This window comes from Psittacula echo (genome assembly GCF_963264785.1).
Source record: "Psittacula echo genome assembly, chromosome: 3".
Classification (NCBI taxonomy): domain Eukaryota; kingdom Metazoa; phylum Chordata; class Aves; order Psittaciformes; family Psittacidae; genus Psittacula; species Psittacula echo.
This window is the reverse complement of record NC_137736.1, coordinates 7,728,449-7,741,157: the sequence shown is the minus strand read 5'-3', so window position 1 is coordinate 7,741,157 and position 12,709 is coordinate 7,728,449. Positions and strand designations below refer to the sequence as shown.

The following is a 12,709-nucleotide window of genomic DNA, read 5'->3' as shown; positions in this document are numbered from 1 at the left end:
CAGATGTAGGAAGCACTTCATTTAAGATGGATTAAAAGTAAGGCATATCATTTTGCACTTTGGAAGCATTCAACTTTGAATGCAGTGTAAAATGTAGCTCACCTAATTTGATCCAATACTGTTAAGGAAATTGTTGTTGGCTTTTGCAGAGTTGCCAAAAAAAATACACTTACATAGTCTTCTGTTTATCTTCTGATGAGCCATAAGGACATTTTCAGTTAATGGTTGTAATTCTTTTATAGAGCTTCTGAGTCGGGCTGAAGTAGAAAGGGCCTTCAGAGTGTTTACTTTTGAAAGCCTGAGGCTGACTGGGCTAAGTGACTCTGGTCTCCTGGAGAGCTCTGGATCTATGATTGGAGGTGATTGTGAAGTGTCTTATAACCCTTGGGATAATACAGCCAGGTTTGCAAGACAGCTGAGACAACTCTTCCTTATGGAAAAGAAGCTTAATGAGGAATCTCCAAGAGGCTTTAGAAAAACCCTGTGTTTACATTACTCCTGAAGAATTTGAATCCATTATTTATTTTGCCATTTCATTTATTCTTGCAGGGCTGTGATTTTTTTATTTATTTTTTCCCCCTGGTACACATCACCAGGAAAAAAAGCCCACTTGAATTTTCAAGTATTGTATAGTCTGTACTTTGAGTATCTATGTAGGGATACTAGGTAAAGACTAAAGCTATCTGGTTTATATGACAGCATTAACAGTTTGTGTAAGCAACTCTCTAAAATGATATTTGTTGAAAAGTATTTACTAGAAAGCTGGTTTATGGTTTATTACATCAAAGATATTTCATAGATCTGTAATACTGAAGACAAACTTAAAAACCTTTCTGAAGAAAGGCTCTTGTGAGTTATGATGGCAGCCTGATCTTTACAAAGTCAGTAACAAGCATAGAGTGATATATCAGGGGGCTGGAGCACCTCCCATATAAAGACAAGCTGAGGAAGTTGAGGCTGCAAAGAGAAGGCTGGAGAAAAGAAGCTGTGTGGAGACCTCGGAGCAGCTTCCGGTATCTGAAGGGGGCCTGCAGGGATGCTGGAGAGGGACTCTTCATCAGGGACTGGAGTGATAGGACAAGGGGTGATGGGTTCAGACTGAAAGAGGGGAAGTTCAGGTTAGACATAAGGAAGAAGTTCTTCACTGTGAGGGTGGTGAGGTGCTGGAACCTGTTGCCCAAAAAGTGGTGAATGCTCCATCCCTGGCAGTGTTCAAGGCCAGGTTGGACAGAGCCTTGGGAGACATGGTCTAGTGTGAGGTGTCCCTGCCCGTGGTAGGTGGTTGGAACTGGGTGATCTTAAGGTCCTGTCCAACCCAAACCATTCTGTGATTCTGTGTATCAGGTTAATCAGATGATTACTAGTGAATGAGTAGTAAGAAATGCAATGAATATATAACTTACACATGGGGACTCTAGGGAGGGATATAAAAAGCTGAAAATGACAAAAAAAAAATAGGTGTGCTATACATTGTAATTACCCATGCATACGTACCTTTTCCTTTTAAATTTTTTCTCCCAGGCTTCCCTTTTCTTCCACATGTAGGTTAATCCAGTAGAGTTTTGACATCCAAAATTTGAGGCCAAATTCAGAAGTAACAGGAAAAGAGGAACGTATCTATTAAGTGTTGAAGAAAGTGAGACCAATGAAAAGAAATCAGAATAAGGCTAGCATGGTAGAACTGGTGTTGTAATGTAGAAGTTTAAACATCTGGTTTTCACAGTCACGTTAGTCTGCTTGCATTTGGCCAGAAATATGTGAAAACCTGCAAGTTAAAATCATAGAGAAATGTCTGAGCTGTGTTTCAACTCCATCAGCTTCTCTTACTTCATTTCCAATCTGTGCTGTTAGTATATCTTCAGCATTTGAGCCATTGTACCTATCACTCATGTTAGAATAGGAATGTTTTGAAGAGCAGAAACAGAAATGTGGTAAACTTCTTGTAGACGATGCAGAATCAATTTTCGCAGGGTTCTGCATTTTCTCCTGCAGATTCTAACATAATGAAAAGTTGTTGGCCTGCTTAAAGGAACAGTGTTGGACAGGAAGCAACATTAAAAATAAGTTATTATTTTTATGGAATGCAAGAAAAGTAGAAATTAGGTTCATTTAAGTGGCTGTACCTTTAGGTTCATTATGTTGCCCATGCTTCCCTAATATAGATGTCTAGGCAACCAGCTTAGATGGGATCCTTTCCTTAGAAGGCTGGAGTAGACAAAAAAATAATCCTGCTTATCTGTCTCTCTTCTGAATTTCATGAACTTTTTTTGGGTGTTAGTTTATTTGACTTTTACACTAGTTACAATACTAAATAATTTCAGTCACAAACATAGCCACCAACATTTCAACACTTCTGCAGCACAAAAGCAAACACCAGGAAGAGAAAATGTTTGCCTTCAAATTTCTTAAATCTTCTAAAGGCAGTCAGTAAATTTCCTAGAAAAGCAGATACAAGCCTGGAAGCTGAGCTGGTTACAAGCCTGTTATGAACAAGTACTTTCTGGGGTATTTTTTTCCAGGAAGAGTATTTCTATTGTATGTGTGAATTTGTATAGAGTATTAGTGATCTCTGCCCTAAATTGGGGGATAAAGAATTCAAGAATTCTACTAAAAGGAAATTATGTTTTTAAAATTACGAGAATATGAAAGTTAAAGTCTCCATGAGATCCTGTTCATGTCTGGTGCCCTTTGGAACAATGGAATGACTGGTCAGATCTCAGCAGAAACAATATTTGGTCAAGTAGCTTATAGAACAGAATAAATTGAATTAATTGAAAGGTTTAAATTTGCATTTTTCAGAAAGAGGTGAAAATATCAAAGCAGTTGATTTTGCTTTCTTTTATGTCACCTCTGCAAGGGAATGCTTATTACGGCTTCTCAGGTAGTATGCAGAAAAATGGTTCTTCATCTGGAGGACGGTTCTTAGGGTATTTTTAATGGTTTTGACAATGTAAGGTCAGCATAAGACAGATAAAGGCAGTGATTTCAGTGTTTTTTATGAAGAGTTGTTTATTATTACTACTACTGTTATTATTATTATTAAATTATATTAGAATGGTATAATATCATTATATGTTATATATAATTATAAAATGTTATATGTAATTATACTTAACATCATCATTGTTATTAATAGTGGTAATAATAATAGTGATAATTCATAGCATCATAGAATGGTTTGGGTTGGAAAGGGCCTTAAGATCATCCAGTTCCAACCACCTTGCCATGGGCAGGGACGCCTCACACTAGACTATGTCTCCCAAGGCTCTGTCCAACCTGACCTTGAACACTGCCAGGGATGGAGCATTCACCACTTCTTTGGGCAACCTGTTCCAGCACCTCACCACCTTCACACTAAAGAACTTCTTTATATCTAACCTGAACTCCTCCTGTTTCAGTTTGAACCCATCACTCCTTGTCCTATCACTAGAGTCCCTGATGTCTGCCACTTGTTGTTCCTGGATTTTAAAGTGCTCTTTTAGGAAAGAAGCTTAGCAGAGATGATCATGTATTTATAGGGGTAGTGTCATAAAAGAAAGCTGCAAGTTGATGGCAGTATCGTTACAGAGGCTAAGAAAATTGCATCATTCTGACCTTAGTTTTAAGGATTGAAATTTCTGCAATACTTCTTAACATTCTCCTTTCAATTTCCAGGACTTACAGAAATGAATGGCAAAGATGGAAGAGATAGTCTGGCTGATCCTGTTCTGAAGAAAGAATTGGATTTTCCTCCTTTGGCTATGGCAAGTGTGAGGAATGGAGTAAACTGTGTTCTATAGCATAAGACAACAGAAGATACTGTTCAGTGTCAGGACTGGAGATTCCTTTGCAGTGCTGCATGCATATGTTAATTTTGTGATGTTTGGCAAGTAGTGCTATAGAGTTTAAGCACTATGAAATCACTTTGATTTCTGAGGTGATAGGTCTTGGTGAAGCTACTAATGTCAATTCTGCACTGGTTTCACTGAATACCAGGAGTCAAACACTAGCATGAGAGTTTGAGAGATGTATCACGCTAGTAAACTCTGTAGTTTGGCATCTTCAGAAACACCTGTCTGCCACAGAGCTCTGGATAAATATAACAATTTCAAGATGACTTCATAGGACATGTTTAAATATTTGTAATTGCTTACAGAACTCAAAAGCATATAACCTAATAATAAAAATATTCAGATTATGTTTGCCATTAAAGAAAAAGCCAAGACCAAAAACCTTTGGGAGTAATAGTGCCATACAGGTCTACACATGTGCAGCGTTATGCAATTAACTGTGGTATAATATGGGATGCTGTCTAGTAAGTCAACAAGATTACAGTTGATTTAATACAACTGTCACTGAAATGTTAATGTTCATTTTGTTTTCATGTATTTTGAGGTGAGTCTGGAAAATTACAGCTTGCAACCAAACTTAGAAGAGATCAAAAAGACACAGAGGCGTTGTTTGACAGACTGGAGTTTTGACGAGCATTTTCAACCACATGTTCTTCTTCAGGTATCTGTGAACTGACAATCTTATCCATACAGTCATCCCTCAGAATGCTGGACAAAGAAATCAGTTGTGGAGTACAGGGTATTATCTTGCTAGATAATTGAGCCAGTTTTATCCTTTTTACATTTTACCAGCCCTCATTTTTCCTTTCAGTTTCTTGTGTGAATTTTTGCTTGTAATGGGTTTTTATTTCCTGGCCTGGCCAAATGCAGCTGTCCTTTTTGGTAGTGAGTCTTTAAGCTAAACATGTGATAGAGACAAAATGATCTTGCCCTTAGGGGTGATCCTTCCTGGCAGTTATGGGATTCATTAGCACAGTGTATGTGACAGCACACTTTGCAAATACCTATACAGTATATGATTTATGGGCAAATAGAAAATGTTGTTATAATGGTACTTCAGCCTTTCAAGGCTGCAAAAGCTTCACTTATAGAAATCTTTCAAGCTAAAGATTAAAACTCATCTTTCAGAAAGGATGAAATACATCAAAGATAAGCTCAAGTGTAAATGGCTTAAGTTGGAAGCATTCTCTTGAGAGGAGTGGAGTTTTCGTTCCTGTGCTGCCTTGAGCTTTATATGCTGCAATTTTTATTTGATCCTGACACATGCTATAGATTGGTGAAGGAAAGATTGCTTGGATATTTTCAGCACCACTTCAGGATCACAACTTTGAAGTCTTGCCATGTATTTCAGTACATTTCAGTATATTATATTATATATTCAGTATATTCCTTCTTATGCAACATAAATAGCTAATACTAACTGAACTGTCAATAGTTAGGCAATCTAGTAAAAAGATTCTGATGGAAAATAACTGCAACAGAAAATAACATTTTATAAGAATATTTCCTTATACTACATCACATCTGAACATATTTTTTCCATCAGCTGCTGTTAAAGTTTTCATGTTTAAAAAGAATATTTGTTGATATGGAATTATTTCAGTTTTATTTTAGTTACATGGTTCTATAAAAATAATAGTTTAAAAGGTGGCTTTCTTCTAGCTATAAAATAAGTTTCAGCCTGCAGACAATGTAAACATTGCAAATGATGGGGCAGTACAGAGCAGAGTGGAACACAGATTTTGAACACAGTAAATCTCAAAGCTAGTCAAGTTAGAGTATAGCAAATTGAATAGCAAGTAAGTTTAACCAAGCTAAGAAAAAAGTAAATTTGTTTTCACCTGGTATGTGATAGCTTTGCTTTAATGTAGTAGTTGTTATTTAAGCACTTTATTATTGGAATTTAAGTATTTCTTTAATGCTTAAATATATTTGTTTATTATTTAGCCAAACTTTTTCATTCAGTCAGTCTCAGAAGGTGGAGCATAGTGACTGCCTCTTCTCAATATGAACAGCAGAGACGTTTCAATTCTACCTACCTGAACACTTCAGATTGCTGGAATACAAATGCTTTGTATACATCTTATAGGAAAGCAAAGTTCTGAAACACTTTTTGCTGAAAGCTACTGTCTACAGGGAGGAAGTACCTGTATTTCTTTCCTTTCCAGGTTCTTCATACTGCATCCCAAGAATATAAATGTATTGATTCCTTTAATCATACCCAAGATAACTCTTTGTTAATGGTTCTTCACAATCCCATGAATCAGTATCGTTTGTGCCAAGAGACTTGGGATATTGCATTGCACTCTAATGTTGGATTCAGGTAATTTATTTTATCTGTTTTTATTTATCTCATTCTCAGTCATTTTCAGTTAAAGCCTGCATGGCTATGCTTGGGGCAAAGCTGGGATAGTAAAAGGTACCACAATGTAACACATTTATGGGAAAACATGTAATGCAGGTGCAAAACATCATGCAGTGTTATACCAAAAACATTCTGTTGAGAAAAAGCTTTTCTGAGTGAGGAGAGCCATGTAGTCACTGCAAACTATAAAAAGGGAGGTAATGCACACGTGCACACAAAGTCATAGTAGGGATATCCTGTCATGGTTTAAACAAAACATTAAGAAAATGATGATGAGGACACTTCAGGTGAAGGAGATTGAAAAGAAAACTCTGTCTAAGAATATACTTAACAGTTTTCTTCATCTGTGTGTACACAAACTGGGTGAGTGTACTGGGAAAATGTTTTGAGAAATGCTAAAAGCCCTTTCTTTCACAGAATACCACATTCTTCTTAATCCCTCATCATCAGTTAGGAGGATGCGAGTGGTTGATGTCTCCACTTAGAGCTTTTGTCAGTGGACCTATTCATTTTGCACTGAAACAGCAATATAAATGATGATGTGGATCTGCAACAATGATAAGTGATGAGGTGGATCCAACTTCTATGCTAAATAATTGACGGAAAATAGAACGTGTGTCCATGTATTGATAGGTAAAGAAGTTACAATACCGTGGAGAGACAGATGAGCTATCTTTAACCATGTCACTCTGGAGCTTTATGGATTTATTAAATTTGATTTATCAAATAGAATTTCAGCAAATTATCCTGTGGACATCCCATACCCCATTTTTCTGCAGGCATCCCTCATTTATCAGCATAAGAGATTTTTTTCATGGAAACTTCTGTTGGCACCTAGATATTTGAACAGCTTTGAATGCTAAACAGGCAAAGTGTGACTTTCTGAAGACATATTTTGTATTAGATTTCATGCCTTTTCTTTCAGTCAGGGAACATTGTGTGAGTCCATCTTAGCTTTCCAGGCACTTAGACTTAAATTATTTGCCGTGAAAAGAGGCTATTGTGATTAGCATTGACTGCGACCAGCGCCAGAAGAGATTTACCAGCAGGAACACAAAGTTCCTTGGAGAAAATGCTGGCTGTTTTGTGATTGTTGAGCAAATCAGCAGTGGTCTTAAAGTCTGTTATACAAAACTCTGAAGTCAAGAGCTTTTTACTTTGCCAGCTATTCTTACTGCGTTTGGGGGCACTGAACAAGTTGCCAAGTTAAATACCTGGTGTATCTGAGATGTGTGCACAGGGCTGACAGAGATGGTATGAGACCCACAGAAGACCCATACCCTTTTGGAACAGGCATTGGAGGCTGGGTCACATACTCCAATATATCTAACATGTCACTCAGCATTTACATACACTGAGTAACGTGTCATCCGGATGGCGTGCTGCTGTTGTGTTGTCTGTAGGAGCAGATAGTGAGGAATCAGACTTCCTCAGGAAGCATTTCTCCTCAAAACACAGTTCTTCATCTGTGGAGTCTTAGAACAATTTGGCTGGTTACCTTGAAAGGGCATTGAAATAGCCAGTTAAAAGGCCAATTGAGAAATGGGAAGAGCTCTTGATACCTGCAAAACAAACATTGTTAATTTACATCCAGAAAAGGAATGAAGCATGTGCTTTGGTAGATGCATTATAATTCAGTTGAGGATGAAATAGCTCTATGCTTTTTCCTTCTTACTCTTCCACATACAGTGGAAACAAGGCTTAAACATCAAAGATAGCTTCTGCTTGGGGCACACCATCTTTTTTCAGTGACACTTGGTCAGATTCTGTTTCAAAGCAGCAAGGAGTTCCTGAAGTTTCTAAACTGGCATGAAAGCTTACAAGAAGGTTACCCTTTGCTCTTTTACCATAGAAATATTCAGTGTCACTGCTCTATATGCTACTTAGTGTCTTTGAAGAGCTGTGGGATCTCCTGCTGTTCTGTTGTGTGGCATCCATACCTGTCTTCCTCTCCAAAATAATCAGCACATTTTCTGACCTGAGTCAACCTTTTTGCTAAAGATCATTTCAGATTTCCAAAGTATCATAAATATTTGCTAGTGTATGTTTCCAAGCAACACAACACTTCTGTGCAAGACAGTCTTTACATACCTGGAGTGCTTCAAGCTGTTGCATACAATTAGCTTCCAGATCCTGCTGATTTGCCAGAAACAGGCACAAACCCTATTTCTCAATTAAGCAGTAATATTACTAGTTTTCATCTTTGTATGAAATAACTGGCTCTTGATGAGTTTAGTAACAATTTACTGATTTTCCCTTTTATTAAAATTACTGTAATTCTAATTTGGGGGATATATTTAAGAGTTATACTTCCACCACAACAGAATTACAGATACACAGCAAACACTGCTTGACTGTCTCTCTGTCAGGAGTTCTCTGCCTGTGTTTACTTGTTTATTACCTATTCTGACATCTTACAGAGACCACGGACTCACTTTGTGGGGTTGTTCCGTAGTTGCTGTCTGGAATATACTTCTGTTACCTGTTAATCAATTGGTTACAGTGGGTCCTCTACAGCAAATTTTCATGCAAGGGGAAAATTAAATATCTTGTGTTTAAGATATTTATCTTATGCAAAAGTAGCAGCTTCTGCTCCTGGTCATCCCAGTTACCCTTCCCTATGGATATCATGTCCCATAGTTTGTGTAGAACTCAGGAACTGTACTGTTAAAAGAGCAGGCAGCAGGAGTCTGCATGTGAAATCCAGTTATGCTACTGACTAAGAGGATCCAAAGGCATGGGCGCATGTACCTCTGGTCGTACATGTGTATAGAACATTTCAACTCTGGTTAGGATAAGTGGCTCCTCCATCAGGAAGCCAAATTAATTCAGACATTATCAAAACTATTCTTTTGCTCAAAGTTAATCTCAATGACATTTGTTTACTGTTTCATAGTAAACATATTACACCAGTTACTGGAAAAGAATCGTCCTTTCTGAGAAATGATTCTGAGTCAGACATTGGCAGTAGTGACATCAGAATACATATTAATAGAATATGTATTTTTGACTTTGAATGACTGTTTCATTGCCCTAAAATATTTTCCATGCGAATAATCATTTTTTTATTTATAACATATATTCATCTTCAAGTTATTCCAGTACTGGCAACTCTAGGTTGGAGCCTAGTTTTGCTTTTTCTTTCAACACCTTTGTTTTTATAGCTTGTACTTTTTTCTTGAGATACAAGCAGGGTCACCTTGTCCCCAACAATTTCTCTGTGTAAATCTGGCAGAACAGGCTCTACCTGTATTGCAGAAGTTGGGATGGACTTGTGTGTCTTGAAGCTGTACACAAACTATATACATCTCCACTCTGTGCATATCCTCTTAGACAAACAACGTAATGCTGCAATAAATACTTTGAGACTGTCATGAGGTCAAGAACTGGTTGTGCTGCCTACATGTTCACAACCAAAAACTAATGAGTACAGATCTTTTGAATACAACTGAATCATCTTGAATTTATAAGTGCAAACCATTATGAAGATAACAACAACTGCATCTGACACATTCTTTAAAAGCCCCTTTTATTTTTTCACAAACGAAGAATTTTACCAGGGGGATTGGACTAGACGATCTTTTGAGGTCCCTTGCAGTCTTTAGCATACTGTGATACTTGAAAGAATTATGGTAACACTCCAAACCAAGGGGTTGAGCAGTAACTGCATAGGAGACTTCTAGGCTTTATTGTACCTTAGGAGCAGTTGTTCACCATGAACTATTTTAGCAGTCATTCCAGACGCCGTTGGCCGATGACACAGTGCAACTACAGATACCAGCTGCAAACTCTGGATCTGTTTGGCATTCAATGCTCTCTTCAGCTTAACTGTTAAGAGTGAATATTCTTCATTTACACCAGGCTACAGTACTCTGATTCTCTAATCTGCATTTGGATGACAATTTCCAAACACCTTTCTTGTCACACAGATGAAGAATTAGAAATTAAATAGAATTATACCTCAGTTGCTGAACAAACAAATGAAGTGTGTTCTAAAAGACAATATCAATCAAGACATCTTATCAAACAGAGGAAGTTCAGGTTAGATATAAGGAAGAAGTTTTTCCTTGTGAGTTTGGTGAGGCACTTGAATGGATTGCCCAAAGAAGTGGTGAATGCTCCATCCCTGGCAGTGTTGAAAGCCAGGTTGGACAGAGACTTGGGCGACATGGTCTAGTGTGAGGCATCCCTTCCTCACAGGGTGTTAGAATTGGATGATCTTAAGGTCCTTTCCAACCCAAACCATTCTATGGTTCTGTGATTTTAAGAGTAAGAAAATAAGTTACCCTGGTGGTAAAGCAGAGGGAAGCAGAATGAGTCTGAACCTTTCTTAAACTGAAGGTCTGTATGTTTTTTGACTTCCTGGGTTTTCTCTGGGAGCAGGCATTCTTTGGAAGACAAGTTTCTGATACCTCTTTGCAAAAGGATAACCAAAACCCCAAACAGTAAGATATATTAAGCAAAGCAGGCAAAAGTACCAGCTCGCAAGTAAAAACAGAAACCTCCTCAAACACAAGCCTTCTCTTAAAGATTATAGAGTAATATTTGTATAAGAAACTGAGAAGCCAAGTGATCTTGCTTGACCTAAAATCAGATGAGTGAAAATGGTATTATTATATATTATATAAATAGAGGAATGTTGTGCTTTTCAGGAACTATCTGGAGCTGGTAGTCAACAAAATTGAAGACTGGGTGAAAGAAGAAGAAGTCAAATATCAAGAAGAGAAGATGGCTAAGAAACTAGAGTCTCTTAAAGCCATGGCAGAAGGACCTCCTGAATTGACAATCAAAAAACCTGGCTTCCTTATGAAAGCTGAAAGTGAGTGTTCTTTTGTTTTATCCTAGAAAATTCATTTTTCATGTTGATTGCTGAGCCACAAAGTTCTTCAGAGCAGAACTGAATACGTTTTTTCATAGGGTAACCTTGTTTTGTCATCTGTATAGACATAACTATGTTTTGAAATCAATTAAATACACTAATTTAAATAGTCTGCATCATCCTCTGTTCTGAAAACTGAGACCTTTAATGTCAATTTACATTTATGATAGCTGGGTTTATTTAGTGGACTTACTTTAAGAATTGCATACAAGTATGAATTTCTATTTAGATGACTGAAGAGATGAGCAGTAGTTAAAGCTGGCAACATGGCTCAGGAAAATTCCTTCTTAAAAGGGCACAATAAAAGCTTAGGTCAGGAGCTGTAGGCTAGAAGCTAAAACTGGAAACTGGAATTGACTAGACTGCAAACTCCTTCTGACAAAAGAGAACTTCTGTCCAAATTGTCTACTTGCGTATTTAAATGGTATTAACAATGATTTGTTGATATTTAGCCTTTGCTTTGTTTGCCTTTTTTGAGAATGCTTTTTGAAACCTTCTAGTACTAGTAATTAGCATTTACAAAAATGGGAATGTTATTCCTCAACCCAGTTAACACATCAGATTATAGTTTGGAAACAGAAACTACAGTTGTGAGTTCTAAATCATATCTATCAATTTCTCACAGGAGCTAGAATGAATCTTGCCCATCTGGTGCCTCCTGAAAGATATGATTCATAGAGAAGTTCACTTCCTGAAAGAAGTGAACTTCTAGGTGGGACGTGCAGATGGGCAAGAATGTCTTAAAGTGATTTCAATAACACTGACTCTCCTGTAACCCACACTGCAATTTCTACTTTGTAATACAAAGTAATTTAACTACAAGTTTCTGATAGCATACCTCATCTTTTCTAGCAGGTAAATATTGAGTGTCCAAGCATGATAGAAACCCACACACCTACAGAGATATTCTTTTCATAAGTCATAGATGCTATAAAGGCCTACTAGTAAACAGGGGATATTGTGTTTCTTTAGTTAAGATTTGAAGGTTCAGGCAGCATTTATTCACTTTTTTGTCTGACTCCAGTATTGAGCTTGTTCAGGGTGAGCTGGTTGAAGCCCTGGATCTGGATTCTGAAACAATGATAGCAGCAGAAATAATAAATATAGCTTACTGTTTATTGCACATTGCTCATCTACTAAAAAAACACAAACTTGTTGCAGGAGCAAAGCCTTCAATAGCAAGAAGCAGAGAAAGTCAGTCTTTAAATATGTTGATATATTGTTTATGAAATTTGGACACCAGTTATGACTATCTAGTAATACTAGTTGTGAGAGAAGTTTCTTCTAACCTGAACAGACTTTTTATTGCATTAAAAAAAAAATAAAAAATTCCTTATTCTACTTTTATGCTTTTAACTATTTTAAAATATATATAATTTAAATATAATTTACTTGCACTTCCTTTTTATTTTTCCATTTTTAAAAATTATTAAATTTGCATATTTTTGTAACCTCATTTATTCCCCTTTCATTTCTCAAAGGCAGCGCATCAGTACTTGAGAGTATAATGGGGACCATTCCAGAATTTCAGTACAACAATGAAAGAAGTCATTTTATCAGAGAAGGTTCTCTAAAGGTGAGGCAAAAATAAGTATGTTTCTGAAATGGACTAAATAACACTGCTTTCTTAGGAAG

General features: G+C 37.0%; 1 protein-coding gene across 1 annotated transcript in view; it reads left to right on the top strand.

Moving 5' to 3' along the window:
* The window catches only part of SPAG17 (sperm associated antigen 17), a gene marked incomplete at both ends in the record, with an annotated part of 104,477 nt that overhangs the window by 43,031 nt on the left and 48,737 nt on the right, over nucleotides 1–12,709 (top strand). Inside the window, 6 exons of the mRNA XM_080612689.1 lie at nucleotides 243–467; nucleotides 3,655–3,749; nucleotides 4,375–4,491; nucleotides 5,999–6,153; nucleotides 10,848–11,014; nucleotides 12,556–12,650. Coding sequence (XP_080468815.1) covers nucleotides 243–467; nucleotides 3,655–3,749; nucleotides 4,375–4,491; nucleotides 5,999–6,153; nucleotides 10,848–11,014; nucleotides 12,556–12,650 — 854 coding nt within the window. The remainder of the gene's footprint in view (nucleotides 1–242; nucleotides 468–3,654; nucleotides 3,750–4,374; nucleotides 4,492–5,998; nucleotides 6,154–10,847; nucleotides 11,015–12,555; nucleotides 12,651–12,709) is intronic.